The sequence below is a fragment of the Rhinatrema bivittatum genome, chromosome 10 (genome assembly GCF_901001135.1).
Source record: "Rhinatrema bivittatum chromosome 10, aRhiBiv1.1, whole genome shotgun sequence".
Classification (NCBI taxonomy): domain Eukaryota; kingdom Metazoa; phylum Chordata; class Amphibia; order Gymnophiona; family Rhinatrematidae; genus Rhinatrema; species Rhinatrema bivittatum.
In genome coordinates, this window is record NC_042624.1 from 125,782,623 (window position 1) to 125,798,495 (window position 15,873).

Consider the following 15,873-nt stretch of genomic DNA (forward strand, 5'->3'; position numbering starts at 1 on the left):
TGGTCTCCATCAAATGACTTATGAGAGGCTGAAAGATCTAAATATGTATACCTTGGAGGACAGGAGGTGCAGAGGAGATATGATACAGACCTTCAGATACCTGATAGGTTTTAATGATACACAATCAATGACAAACCTTTTCCATTAGAAAGAAACCAGTAGAACTAGGGGTCACGAAATGAAACTCCAGGGAAGAAAACGCAATCAGTATCAGGAAATATTTCTTCACGGAGAGGGTAGTGGATGCCTGGAATTCCCTCTCTCAGGAGGAGGCTCAGACAAAAACAGTAAAAGATTTCAAAGGAGCATGCGATAAACAGTGTGGATCCCTTAAGGCTAGAGGATGGGAATGAAGAAAAGAGTGCATGGGGGTAACTTGGTGATGCCGCGGTTACTACCCTTAACCAATAAGCCTGATACTTTTGATGCAACTCCAACATTGCTCACTGTTTCAGTGGCAAGAGGTAACAGAATTGGACTCAAACAGCAACCAACAAGGGCCCTGACTTTGATAGTCTGGGAAACTGATAATATACAAGTGACTTGTATGGCGCAGTAGATACTACCATAAGTTTGCTGAGCAGACTGGATGGACTGTTTGGTCCTTTTCTGCTATCATTTCTATGTTTCTATGTTAATACTTTCTTGGATCTTTCAGCTCACAAGTTCTGGAAGATGATCCCCTCAAAAACTATTTTTAGAAGATATTCTAAAGAACAATATGCACACAGGAAAATTAAAATCACATTCACAATAAAGATATAATTGGCTGCTGACACCCCTGGTGTAAAGTTACATATAATTCTAGTCTTATAGCATTTCAAAAGGGAACGTTTTATTTTTCTAAAATATAAGACAATTATACAGACAGGAGAATACCAATTTTCTCAAGCCAGTGAACTAAACTTTAAATGAAATCTGCAAGGCCTGTTTTCTTCTTCTAACGTCAACTATTAAGAGAAGGAGAAAGGATGTAGACAAAGGAAAAAGCATAAAACAATCACCCCGAATCAGCTCAGCGAGGCACTAATGGAATTACGGTCACCCTGACAGAAAATGTAATCATTTCTTTCACTGCAGACTGCAAAAAAGCTTTTTCTTTCCAACTTTGCACCTGATATTAAATTGTAGAGCAAAGGTGGTTTGTGACACTGTGGGTGCTGCTCTTGTCACGCTCTGTGAGCCACTCTTGAAACAGAGCATTTCAACACTTCTGTTTAACTTGACAGCTGCTTCTGGCACATTGTATTTAATTTGGGCTAATGCCAAGCTGTTATCAGAATTTCTAGTACAAGTATAACTGGCGCCTCCTGACAGAGCTATAGTAGTCACAGTAAATCCCATTTCTTTTAATAGGCTTCAATTTATTTGTTTGTTTGTTTAAATTTGCTGACCAAAATATAAGGCAAAAGTCTTGTTATCAATAATATTCCTGAGGGAGCAGATAAAAGGAACATATTTACAACAATTACATCATATCAATCACACAAATACTAGGTATGAAAAATATTACAAACGTAATTATTAGTCATTCAGAGAAGATCTGAAGCAGAACACAAGCATGTACCCAGAAAATTCAATCCTTCAGCTACTTTACCAAGACAAATAATTTAGCAAGGAGGACTGTGTTATCTGCTAGTTCTCTTTCTTTTAAATTTTATATTAGTCTGAACTATGGGCTGAATATAATAAGATATGGGTTAAAAAATGTTTATCTCCTGATGCAATAAGCCAATGGTATGCTAATGCATCGTGCGCTGACTGGAATTAAAATGTGTTGGGGAGCTGGGGGAGTCTCTTCTATGTGACTTATGTGCACAAAACTCATCAGAGATATACCTTCATCAGAAGTTTAACATGGAATAGCTGCCATTCATGTTATTCTTCTCTGGACATCCGTCTCCAATGAATTCGGACAAAGTACTCCCCTGACACAGTGGTTATCACAAAATGCGATCACGTCAGGTATTGAAGAAAGGATTTGGTGTTGTATAAGGGAAGTACTATTGGTTTTATTGCATCAAAAAATAAAAATAAAAAATGTTTGGATTTAAAAGACTCAAGCTAAAGGACATTAAGATCTGAAGACCTAGAATTATATGTTGCTAGCTAAAAGCTTAAAGTCACAAGCTGAAAAGGCCATATAATTTTGGCTTGTTGCTAGCCTGCATGAGGGAACTTTCTTACATAGAAATATATATTAGTGTGGTTCTATTTTAAAACATTTGCTACCCTTATAGAAGCAATCAAATATTTTTAGATTCACTATTTATTGTCACCTTCTGATCACACATCAAAACCCCTAACCCCTTCCCAAATGCCTTTCATTATTTATTCATTTATTTATTTAGAACTTTTTATATACCGACAACCGTTTGCACATCGTATCGGTTTACAAGTAACTTGAAACGTTTCGGCAATGCCTTTACAGGGAACAATAACTATGTATACATAGTTTCACATAAGGCAGCCACACAGCTTTTCATTTTCTGACAATGTCATCTTTTGCTCATTGAAATTCTGACCTATTAGCTCTCAAAAGCTTGACAAGAAATGTATCCAGTTAATCCAATAAAAAGGTAACCTTTATTTCTGTAAAATGATAGGTTACAAAGTACAAGTAATAGGTTTGCAATTTCATTTTTTATTCTCTAGTATGTATACCATCTGATCTAGGTGATTCATTACTCTTTAGTTATCATTCTGCCTTATTACATCTTCCAGGCTAACTATGATTTGTTTCAGTTCCTCCAAATCAACATGAAATACATTTTCCAATAGTTAAGCAGATGTTACTTACCTGTAACAGGTGTTCTCACAGGACAGCAGGATGTTAGACCTCACATATGGGTGGCATCACAGGATGGAGCCCAATCATGGAAAACTTCTGTCAAAGTTTCCAGAACTTTGACTGGCCCCTACTGGGCATGCCCAGCATGGCACTAACCCTGCAGCCAGGAGGGGCCCCACTTCAGTCTTATTTAAAAGCCACAGGCAGTGCCGAAAAATAAAATAATAAAATGTTATGAACCCAACACCGCGGGGCGGCGGGTGGGTTTCATGAGGACTAACATCTTGCTGAACTGAGGACGCCATGTGTCTCAGAAGGATTAGAAGGTGGTGTGCAGTCACGGAGTGCTGAAACTGCAGCTGGTGCAAGAGACACAAGAGTGAGAGCTTGCTGTCTAGGCAGAAAAGCCTTTGCCTGCAAGGTGTCCAAGTCTGCCCCAATGAACACCAAGGTTTGAGATGGGAATAGGTAGGATTTGTCATAGTTGACGAGAAATCCTAATGAAATTAGAGTGTGAAAGGTTAGATTGAGGGACGACAGAGCAGCTTGCTGAGTGAGAGCCCTGATTAACCAATCGTCTAGATAGGGGTAGACGTGAACACCCTGAGTCCTTAGGAAGGCTACAACTACTACAAAGTATTTTGTGAAGACTCGTGGCGCAGATGCTAAGCCGAATGGAAGCACTCGGTATTGATAGTGCTCGGGGCCTACTAGAAACCTCAGCTATTTGCGATGAGATGGAGGTATCGCAATATGAGTGTATGCGTCCTGGAGGTCGAGAGAGCAGAGCCAGTCTCCTCTTTGTAGAAGAGGAAGAAGCGAGCCTAAGGTTACCATCTTGAACTTCTCTCGCTAGAGATACTTGTTGAGGGCCCGTAGGTCCAGAATAGGACGAACGCCTCCCGATTTTTTGGGGATTAGAAAGTACCGGGAATAGAACCCTAGGCCATGCTGAGAGTAGGGTACTGGTTCTATTGCCTTGGACTGGAGGAGGAGGGAGACCTCCTGTTCCAGAAGGATGGAGTGATCGGATATTCTCCACGTCAGTAGAGGTGGGGAGTCCGTTGGAATGGAGAGAAAGTTCAGATGGTAACCCTGAGCAATTATCGCCAGTACCCATTGGTCTGAGGTGATTGAGTGCCATATGTTGTGGAAGTGGCACAAACGACTGCCCACTGGTATGTGAGGCAGTGAAATCTGGCTGCTGCTCTCTAGGTGGAAGTCAAAAACCTGAAGCAGGCCCTGGTAGAGGAGCTGCTTGTGGTTTTTGTTTACGTGATTAACAAGACTGTGCTTTTTGAAAAGGTCTCATGGCACGGGATCTGGTTTGTGGCGGGTACGACTTCGGGCGGAAAAATGACTTTTTAGAGTCCTTTCTGAAGGGCTGTTTAGAAGAATAGTCGGAAGGCATTAGAGAGAGCTGTCTGAGGGCCTCATGATGGTCCTTAAGTTTTGCCACCGTCCGTTGAATCTGTTCGCCAAACAGATTATCTCCTACACAAGGCAGGTCAGATAACCTGTCTTGTACCTCAGGGCGAAGGTCAGAAGACTTGAGCCAGGCCCACCTTCTCGCCAAAATAGCAGCTGCAGATACCCTAGTAGCAGTATCAAAGATATCATAAGATGATCTGATCTCATGCTTGCCTGCCTCAAAACCCTTGTTTACTAGGGTTTGGAGCTGTTCTTGAAATTGTTGAGGCAGGGAATCCATCAAGTCTTGCATTTGCTTAAAAATGACCCTGTTATATTGGGTCATATAAAGCTGATAAGCAGCAATTCGGGAGATGAGCATTGATCCTTGTAAGACTCGGCGACCAATGGCATCTAGAAATTTCTGTTTCTTGCCAGGGGGAAAGAAGTGTGAGGCTTTGACCTCTTTGCTCTCTTCTGTGCCGATTCCACCACTACAGACTGGTGATCCAATTCTGATTTCTGAAAGCCCTGAGCTGACTGCACCAAACAGGTAGTGTTAGCTTTTCTGTGGACTGGAGCAATGGAGCCAGGATGTTCCCAGTTCTTCTTCAAAAGATCCAGAAGAACCTGGTGGATAGGGATGGAGGTTATTACCTTAGGAGCATCTAGGAATTGGAGCAACTCCATCATCTGATGCCTATCATCCTTTTCAGTCTGTAATTGGAAGGGAACCAATTCAGATGTTTCCTTCACAAAATTTATAAAGGAAAGGTCCTCTGGAGGAGAACGCTTTCTACTTTCAGTGGGTGAAGGCAAATCATCGGTCTGGTGCGGAATCATCAGTCCAGGTATCATAGGGATCAGCAGCTGCCCCTCTAGGATGTAGAGGGGGACAGGATGGTGGGATACCTGAAGGTCCTGGTTTAGGCTCCAAAGAAATCGAAGGAATAATCGGAGGCACCGATGAAGGCATCGAAGGCGCAAAGTTGACGGTGCCGGTCCAGCTTCACCCCCTCCCTTCCTGTCCTCCACTGCAGCTATGGGGAAGGAAAGAGCAGAGATGAGCAGAGATCCCTGTTTCAGCCCCACCCTGTCTGCACAAGTAACACTATGAGGTCAGTAGTAAGGGACTGAAGCAAGGAGAGAAATAGCTGCACTTTGCTCTGTGTACACTTGCAGTCAGTGGCTTCAGGCCATGCAGGTTCTGTGGAGCTGTATCCAAGTCACTCCACCCCTCTTGGTGGCGAGAAATTTACAACCTGGAACAGGGGGTATCCTTCCAAATTCCTCAGGTTCAAACTGTCCTAACCATGGATGCGTCCACCCTAGGCTGGGTACCCCATATAGATGGGTTCAGCACTCAGGTTGTCTGGTCCACCCAGAAAAGTCTCTGTCAAACCAATTTCCTGAAGCTCCAGGCGATCAGGTACACACTGTGGGCATTCAGAGATCAGCTATCCAAAAAATAGTGTTGATCCAGACAATCAACCAGGTGGCAATGGACAATGTCAACAAGCAGGGAGGAATAGGCTCTTTCCTCCTGGATCAAGAGGCATTCTAAATAAGGTTCTGGGCCTTCTCCCATGGGATGGTGCTCAGAGCAATGTATGTGGCTGGTACTGAGAATGGGATAGCGGAAAGACTGAGTTGCTCCTTCAGACCCCATAAATGGTCTTTGGACCAGAGGATAGCAAACCGGATCTCCCATCTCTGGGGAAACCAGATCATGGATTTGTTCGCAGCCCCTTGGAACAGGAAGGTTCCTCAGTTCTGCTTAATGTATGGGGCACAATCAAAACTAGCCTCAGACACCTTTGCCCTTCATTGGGGCCAGGGTCACTGGTGGCTAAGACTTTGCTGAAGCTCAGGAGAGGAAAAAGGGACTATGATTCTTATAGTACCCCCATTGGCCAAGGCAAATATGGTTTCCACTTCCTAGGGAGCTATCCACCTGGAACAAATCAGACTTGGGGCTTCCCCAGAACTCATCACCCAGGATCAGGGCAGTCTACAATATCCCAACCTTCAGGCCTGCTGCTCACAGCTTAGATGTTGAGAGGTTGATTTTGCAACCCTTTCATTTCTTGGAAGATGTGACTTGTGTCTTCTAGAAAGCCTTCCAAGAGAAAGTCCTATGGACTGCAGTGGAGGTGGTTTTCTGTGTGGTGTGAGCAAAAGGCCTTAGGATCCTCTCTCCTGCTCAACACAGAAACTGCTTGACTAACTTCTGCATCTATCTGAAGCTGATTTCAAGACCAACTCAGAATTCATTTGATTACAATTGGTACATATCACCATGGTGTAGAGGGTAATGCCATCTCTGTACAGTCTATAGTTGTATGTGGGGTTTGTTTCAGTTGAAGCCACTCCTAAGGCCTCCCACTGTGTCCTGGGACCTCAGCTGATGAAAGCTCCTTTTCAGCCTCTGCACTTCTATGACCTGAAGTACCTGCCCTGGAAGGTCGTGTTTTTTGGTGACGGTCGCTTCAGTGTTCAGAGTCAGCATGCTCCAGGACTTAGTGACTTATCCACCCTACACTAAATTTTTTCATGATAGGCTGCATGAGCAAGACTACCCTAAGTTCCTGCCCAAAGTGGTGTTTAAATTCCATCTTAACCAGTCTATAGTCCTGCCAACACTTTTTCACTGGCCCAGTTTGCACCAAGGTAAACAAGCCCTGCACAGTTTGGACTGCAAGAGCCCCTTAGCCTATCTTAAGCGGACAGAAGCCCATAGACAGTCCATCCATCTTTTTTATCAGAACAGGCTGGGGATCACCGTTGCTTTGCCAAGCAGACACTTTCCAGTTGACTAGCAGACTGCATCTCCTTCTGTTATGCCCAGGATGGACTGCATCTTGGGAGTCATGTCAAGTCTCACTTTGTTCAAGCTATGGCAGTGTCTGTGGCCCAATTGTGAGCAGTCCCTATGGAGGAGATCTACAGAGCTGCAATGTGGAGTTCCAGCCACTCATTTACATCACATTATTGTTTGGATAGGGATGGTCGATATCACAGCAGATTTGGCCAACTTGTCCTTCGGAACTTATCTGAGGTTTAGAACTCAACTGTGTTCCCACCTAGGGCCCTTTATTTCTGTTCAGGCTGCCTCATCCTATTACCAACAAAATGTTGTTGCTGTGGTGCCCATTGGCACCTGTTTTGGTGGTCCCTCTTTTTTGTTGCGCAGGCCGCCTATAGCTAGGGATTCACCCATGTGTGAGGTCTGCCATCCTGCTCGTCCTCGGAGAAAGCAGAGTTGCTTTCCTGTAACAAGTAACTATGAGGACAACAGGATGACAGTTCTCACAAGACCCACCTGCCTGCCTTCCTGTGGATTTGGGTCTCCACTTTGTGGGCTTTATTCTTTTATTCTATGTTATAAGACTGAGGTGAACCCACATGGCTGTGAGATAGATAGAAAGCATGCTGGAGCATGCTTAGAGAAACTCAGTCAAACTCAGGCTCCATCATACATCATACATAATCATCCATGTGTGAGGACTGACATCCTGCTGTCCTCAGAGCACACCTGTTATGGGTAAGCAATTGTTACAGATTGGAAGACAGTGCTATGAAATTTGGAAATCCTGGTCCAAATCTAGTCTCCAATCACTGTGTGACCTTCAGTAAATCATACAGAATGGGAGGACGAGTGAGCAGGAGAGAGGGAGAGACGCGGTTTCCATCTCGGACTCGGAGAAAGGACCTGCCCCGATTGTCAGCGTCTCTGCAGCGTCGGAGGGTGAGGCAGGAGGCGGGGCACCGGAAGCGGCCCTTAAAATCGGCCACCCAGCACTCCCTAACCTGAGGACGAGTGAGCAGGAGAGAGGGAGAGACGCGGTTTCCATCTCGGACTCGGAGAAAGGACCTGCCCCGATTGTCAGCGTCTCTGCAGCGTCGGAGGGTGAGGCAGGAGGCGGGGCACCGGAAGCGGCCCTTAAAATCGGCCACCCAGCACTCCCTAACCTGAGGACGAGTGAGCAGGAGAGAGGGAGAGACGCGGTTTCCATCTCGGACTCGGAGAAAGGACCTGCCCCGATTGTCAGCGTCTCTGCAGCGTCGGAGGGTGAGGCAGGAGGCGGGGCACCGGAAGCGGCCCTTAAAATCGGCCACCCAGCACTCCCTAACCTGAGGACGAGTGAGCAGGAGAGAGGGAGAGACGCGGTTTCCATCTCGGACTCGGAGAAAGGACCTGCCCCGATTGTCAGCATCTCTGCAGCGTCGGAGGGTGAGGCAGGAGGCGGGGCACCGGAAGCGGCACTTAAAATCAGCCGGGGCGCGGCGCGCAGCAGAGCCGGCGCGCCGCTGAAGCCGCGCGCGCTAAAGGGGCGCGCGCACAAGCGGACTTTGCCAGACTTCGCCGGAATCGCAGGATTGCGACATTGATTTAAGTAAGATCCCCTTTCTCTCCTGCTTGTTCTGGGTTGTTAGTATCATCATTGTTTTTTTAGCTTTAGAGGTGGAACTCGTTCCTGTGTGGGTTAAGGGTATAATGCCCCCAAAGCGGAAGGGGAGAGTACGGGTGTTTCCCGCCCTCCCAATGCCATCATCCCTCCAACAGCAGGAAATAACGAGTTTCATGGCCTCACCTATACTGAAAAGTAAAGGTACCGAAGATTCTGGTGCGCCGGAGGACCAGGGAGGTTCCACCGTGCCTGCAGATGAGGCATCCTTGAGCCCTAACATCGGGCCTCCACCGGAACAAAGAAATCGGATGAGTTGTCCTCTGGATGGAGAGTTTTCCACTGAAACCTTGGAAACAGGGGAGACAGTGGAAAAACCCCAGGAAAATCCTTCAGGTAGACAGGAAGATATCCTGTCTACCAGTAATGTTCCAGATACTCTCACTCGTCCAGCTCTTGTTACGATGGACACACTATGGGACATGTTGGCAGGGACTATGTCTAATATAAAGAAACTGGAAGGGAAAGTTGATCTACTATATGATAAAAGTCAACAAGAATATTTAACAACACAGAAACAAATAAAAGATTCTGAAGAGAGGATAAAACATTTGGAAACACAAGAAAAAAAAATCCTCGGACTTTAAGGCTATGGTAGCTAAGGATAGGGAAGCGATGTCCAGGAGGATAGAAATATTGGAAAATAACACTAAACGGTTAAATTTAAGAGTTCTAAATTTTCCACGTGTAGTTGGGGAGGAACCCCTAATAACGCTAAAGAAATTCTTGGTTGAAAATCTTGGCTTTTCTCTTGAAAATTCTCCGACTATAAACAATTGTTATTTCCTCCCAAAAGTTAAGAATGAAAATGATAGATTAGAAATGTTCCAAGGGGATCTAACAAATTTTCTGGAAGATTCCTCAGCCAATGTAATTGACTGGGGAACTTTATTGGTTAATTTCTATAATATTTCTGATATAAATTCAACTATGAAAAAATACTTTAATAGATACCCAACAAATTTTCTTGGAAAACAAATAAAAATCTTTCCGGATCTAGCAATCTCAACTCAACAACGGCGTAAAGCCTTCCTAGTTTACCGCCAAGAAGTTCTTTCTAGGGGTTTCTCATTTGCATTACGTTTCCCTTGCAAATGTATAGTAAAGAGACAGGAAGATATATATATATTTTTCACCCCAGACCAGTTGAATAATTTCTTAGAACCATTGAGAATACCTTCATCTACCCCAGTGTTAACTTAGAATGGGAATGATGTATAGGAAAGCTAGTTTTTTCTTGATTATTCTTGTCTTATAAATAATCTCCCAGTATCTGATGAAACTAAAACCCTCCTCCAATGTTGATTGATAATTAAATAGTATCAGTATTTAAGGTGATAACTAGATTTATATTGCTTAATTTGAAAAGTTTCAAAACTATGCTATTGTATTTCATATGCAATAAGTGATTTATTGTATTATTTTGAAAATGAGAAATAAAGATTTAAAAAAAAAAAAAAAAATCATACAGAATGGAACAATGAAAGGGTTTGTCAAATGAATTAAGAGCCCTAAAACCACATCTAGGCTACCACTATACCACATTGAAGAAAAATTGATGGTGATTAATTTACAGCTTCATTGTTCATCAATGAGACACAATGGAATATTGTATTAGACTGATTCTCCATCTTCCTTTTGCTATCCTACATGACTGCAGCGCATATCCTATGAATTGACAGGAAATCTAATACATGCAAAACTATATTTGAAAGAATGCTTAAAACAAGCAGGAATGCTAGTTTAAATTTTAAAAAAAACTGTGCAGGTGGAATTATTAGTAGCATGTCAAAAGTAATTTACCCAAACATTTGGCCTTGAAGCTCTTCCTGAGCAGCTCTTAAAACTGCACTAGAGAAAACAGAGGTAAACATTTAAAGACTAATATTCAGCACTGTTTAGCTGGATAAGTTTGGATTTATCCAGCTAAGTGGCAACAGCTGAATATCCAGTCCCAGTCAATGGCCATCACTTAGCAGATAAATATTTATCTGGCTAAGTAGTTAGCCGGCTCTGGTGGGCAGGATGAGGGCAAAATAGGGAGGAGTTACTTATCTGGATAACTTAACTGGATAAGTGCTGATATTCGGTCTTATCCAGCTAAGTTAGACCTGCTCAATAGCAGGTCTAAAGTAAGCTGGCTAAAACTTGACTAGCTAACAAGGAACTTATCCGGGTATATTCAGTATCATAGCAATGCCGCTGAATATCCCAGTTGAGATAAGTCTTATCTGGCTAACTCACGTAGCCAAATTTTTCCCAGTATCATATCTCGAAAGCTTTTGAGGTATATGCAATAATTTCATTAGACAGTTAACTAGATACCCCATTTGGGACATGTTTCCAAAAACGTGAACAACAGGTATCCACTGTTTTTTGGGTTTTTTTAGTTGTTGCATTTTTGCAATCACTTTTGGTCAAGTATGTCCTTTCCTTTCATCTTCACTCTACTTTCAGGGAGCCATTCCTCTATCCTATTTGCTTACATGCACAGAATACAAGCAGCTTTCCCTGTGATAAAAATAATTGCTTCTGCACTGGAAAAAGAAAGAGTACTTACTGTCTGCCTGTGTCCAAGTCATCAAGCAGCAGAGAACAATCAGTGGCACAATAAGCACCTGTATGCAGGAATTAAGCACCATATTTTCCAAATACAGCATAAGTTCTCCGTAGGCCTGATGGAAGGCTAGATATACAGACTTGCTCCTGGAACAAAGATAAAAATATGCAAATCAGATCAAAACCAGCACTAGTTTTCATTTCCAAATCTGTAATCTCCATTCCTTCCATCCTTACCAGCATGGAACAAGTCTACATAACTCAATCTCGGAAAAAGAGGGAAAAAAAAAAAAAAAGACACAATAGGTTGCTTCACAGGCTCAAAAACATCTTTTAAAACTATAAAAACTAGAGACATTTATGAGATAAAAACTCTCTCTTACATAAAACTGCTAAACGATTCTTAAGATTAAACCTGTGGAAAAGCTCTCTGTGAGGCTGAATCCCATGGAAAGAATGTCTACAATAAAGAATGTTGCTAGACAGTGGCCAGTTCCATTGGGCTGAATAAGCAAACATTGTCTTATCGCATGCCTACAGAGGGATGCATTACCTTCCATCTCTGCATTTATTTCACTTCAAAAGTTATATATGGAAAGAATCAGCTCCCCATACACAAATGCATTTCAAATATTTCTCAATTTATTGTGCAATTAGATCTCCTTTTAGGGATAATAAAAGCACACATTGGCAACTATCAAGTAAGGTTCAAACTCTCCACTGAAACTTAGCACTTTATGGAAGTTAAATGCAAAGGGAAACATACCATTGTCCTGATTAGGAAGTACAAGCAACACCTGATAACATATTTCTCAAGTTTTCCTCAGCAGGTTTTACAGAAAATGTCAACAGTCAATACATTTATCTGGGTCTATTTTCGAGAGCCATTTAGTCAGCTAAATAGCAATTTACCTGGGTAAATTGGCCATCTCTAAGCTGTTTCCCTTCATCCAGCTAAAAGTCTGCACTGAGCTCCAGAGTGTGCATACGTTTAGCTAGACTAAGGAGATGTGTTTAGGGCAGGGGTAACAAAGGAATGTGAATTGATTGGATTTGCAAATCTACATGAGTTATTTTCCAACTAAAATCTGCCTGCAGAAGAAGCAAGGGCAAAATCTGCTAATCCTCCATACCATGGGCAGTTTTCAGAAGAAAGGTACACACACAGTTTACCTTTCAAAATTAGGTACAAGGACTTTGCAATTAGCTGTGTTTTGAAATGTATCCTCAGACTTATGACAAGTCACATCAGCAATGTAGAACTGAATCCAAGTTGATGGATTTCTATAATAAGAACATAAGAAATTGCCATCCTGGATCAGACCAAGGGTCCATCAAGCCCAGCATCCTGTTTCCAACAGTGGCCAAAGCAAGTCACACGTACCTGGCAAGTACCCAAACACTAAGAAGATCCCATGCTACTGATGCCAGTAATAGCAGTGGATATTCTCTATGTCAACTTGATTAATAGCAGATAATGGACTTCTCCAAGAACATCTCCAAACCTATTTTAAATCCAGCGACATTAACTGCACTAACCACATCCTCTGGCAACAAATTCCAGGGCTTAATTGCGCGTTGAGTGAAAATGGATTTTCTCCGATTAGTTTTAAATGTGCTACTTGCTAACTTAATGGAGTGTCCCCTAGTTCTTCTGTTATCCGAAAGTGTAAATAACTGATTTACATCTACCCGTTCTAGACCTCTCATGATTTTAAAGACCTCTATCATATCCCCCTTCAACCGTCTCTTCTCCAAGCCGAACAGCCCTAACCGCTTTAGTCTTTCCTCATAGGGAAGCTGTTGCATCCCCTTTAATCATTATGGTCGCCCTTCTCTGTACCTTCTCCAGTGCAACTATATCTTTTTTGAGATGCGTTGACCTGAAATATACATAGTACTCAAGGTATGGTCTCACCATAGAGCGATACAGAGGCATTATGACATTTCCCGTTTTTTTCACCATTCCCTTCCTAATAATTCCTAACATTCTGTTTGCTTTTTTGACTGCCGCACACTGATCTGACAATTTCAGTGTATTATCCACTATGATGCCTAGATCTTTTTCCTGGGTGGTAGCTCCTAATATGGAACCTAACATCGTATAACTTCTGCATGGGTTATTTTTCCCTATATGCAACACCTTGCACTTGCCCAGATTAAATTTCATCTGCCATTTGGATGCCCAATCTTCCAGTCTCGCAAGGTCCTCCTGCAATTTATCACAATCCGCCTGTGATTTAACTACTCTGAATAATTTTGTATCATCTGCAAATTTGATAACCTCACTCGTCGTTTTCTTTTCCAGATCATTTATAAATATATTGAAAAGCACTGGTCCAAGTACAGATCCCTGAGGCACTCCACTGTTTACCCTTTTCCACTGAGAAAATTGAGCATTTAATCCTACTCTGTTTCCTGTCTTTTGACCAGTTTGTAATCCACGAAAGGACATCGCCTCCTATCCCATGACATTTTAGTTTTCTTAGAAGCCTCTCATGAGGGACTTTGTCAAATGCCTTCTGTAAATCCAAATACACTACATCTACCGGTTCACCTTTATCCACATGTTTATTAACCCCTTCAAAAAAATGAAGCAGATTTGTGAGGCAAGACTTCCCTTGGGTAAATCCAAGTTGACTGTGTCCCATTAAACCATGTCTTTCTATATGTTCTCTGATTTTGATCTTTAGAATAGTTTCCACTATTTTTCCTGGTACTGAAATCAGGCTCACTGATTCCCTTTCCCTAAACATCAGACCCAGTGTTCTCATCCCTTTCAGGACTGACTAAAAGCCCCATTAAGATGCTCTACTCTGCACATATACACATCCAGATTGTTGTATCATTACCAGCAGCATCAACAGTATTCAGAGGGCACGTTAATTCAGGCCCCAACTGGTTTTCCCAATATCATTAAGCTCTGCAGACATGATAGTGTAGGAATAAGGACAAGTGTCTGGACTAATTTTATTGAGATGATTACGCCTCTAACTTCCACACAAGCTGTGTTAATTCATTCAGCCTACTAACTTTAAACCTCAGTAGAACACTTTAGCAAGCACTAATACATCTGGCTCATCAGGATGCACACACAGAGGAAGCTAGTTCTCTCACATAGAATCAGTAAAAAAAAAAAAAAAAAAAAAAAAAAATTACTGACTGTAAAATCTTGACTAAAAATGCAGCAATGTTGAGAATCTTATCTTAAACATGTAAACAGTTGAAAAACACAATCTCAAGGGATTCTACCACACCAAACCCCCATCACAGGGAAGAAATGTAGAACCAGCGAAAAGGAAAGAAAACAGAGCTTCAAGTGACAAAAGAGAATCAAAATTCAGGTTCTCTCCATCTAGGTATGAGAGCCATACTAGAGTATCATCCTACTACTTAACTTTTCTATAGAGCTACCCGACATACACAGTGCTGTATAAACACATGAGAGTGAGATCCTTCCTATTCAAGACAAATATACAGGTCAAGAAACTTGAGGAGTATAGTAAGACAATGGTTAAAATTAGCTGATGAGGCTGAAGACGGACAATCAGATTTAAGATTTAAAAACAGCCTAAAAACAAGACGAGTTTTTAGATGGGATTTAAACAAGGTGAGAGAGGGAGCAGGATACAGCAGCTTAGGAAATCTATTCCAAGCACATGGTGCAGCCAGGTGGAAAGCACAGTCTGAAATTATTAGGAGTTGGGCATAGATAGGAGTGATTTATATAATAAGCGATGTGCACAAGGATGGGTATATAAAAAGATGAGAGGAGATATACAGGTCGATACAGTAACGTTCAGTTAAAGATTCCCCGTTTGTAACGTGCTGGGAGCGCACAATACAGACGAGTAAGGCCATCCAGCGATACAGTCTCCAGTTTCACGCGTCCTTAGCGCTTCCTAAAATAGACTCATAACCCTTTCCGCACCCAGCATGTAAATGAACGAAAAAGCTGTATAATGAAGGAATTAGCTATTCCCCTCCGATACTGTAACGGGCGCTGATACTATCTCCTCAGTAACCTGCTGTTTTGCCGCGGCCTTAACGTGTTAGTTTACCGCCTCCCCCTAGTAGGTGTTAGTGTAGTGTAGTGCCAAAATCGCACGGGAAAGGGAACGGGAAAAGAGAGGTTTTACTTTTATTAAGAACTGTTATAATTTTTTAAACACTGGGGGGGTTCTTTAATTTTCTGGGGGACCTCTCCCCAATCCCACACTTATCTGCACTGTAACGTGTTCGATCGGGCGAGTAGGCAGGTAGGCGACAGCGGCGGCGTGAGCCATCAGTAGCGGCGGCGTGTACGATCGGGCGGGCGGGTAGGTGGAAAAAAAAAACTTTTCTGAGCCATCAGCAGCGGCGGCGGGATCCGGGGGGGGGGGGGGGGGGGGGAAGGTACGTGTTCGATCGGGCGAGTAGGCAGGTAGGCGACAGGGGCGGCGGCGCAGCAAAAAAAAACCAAAGCGACAAAAGTAACTTACTTTTCCGGGGCAGCAGCAGCGGGATCGGGGGGGGGGGGGGGGGTAGGCGGCGTGTTCGATCGGGCGGGCGGGTAGGTGGGAAAAAAAAAAACTTTTCTGAGCCATCAGTAGCCATCAGTAGCTCCCCCGACGAAGACAAAAAGATGGCCGCCTGCACGGGGGA

General features: G+C 43.0%; 1 protein-coding gene across 4 annotated transcripts in view; it reads right to left on the bottom strand.

The window, feature by feature from the left end:
* Positions 1-15,873, bottom strand: part of PTPRF (protein tyrosine phosphatase receptor type F) — a 792,879-nt gene that overhangs the window by 563,212 nt on the left and 213,794 nt on the right. For all 4 annotated transcript variants that reach the window (XM_029617709.1, XM_029617708.1, XM_029617711.1 and 1 more), the window contains exon 3: positions 11,231-11,376. In XM_029617709.1, the coding sequence (XP_029473569.1) occupies positions 11,231-11,330 (100 nt within the window). In that variant the 5' untranslated portion in view covers positions 11,331-11,376. The remainder of the gene's footprint in view (positions 1-11,230; positions 11,377-15,873) is intronic.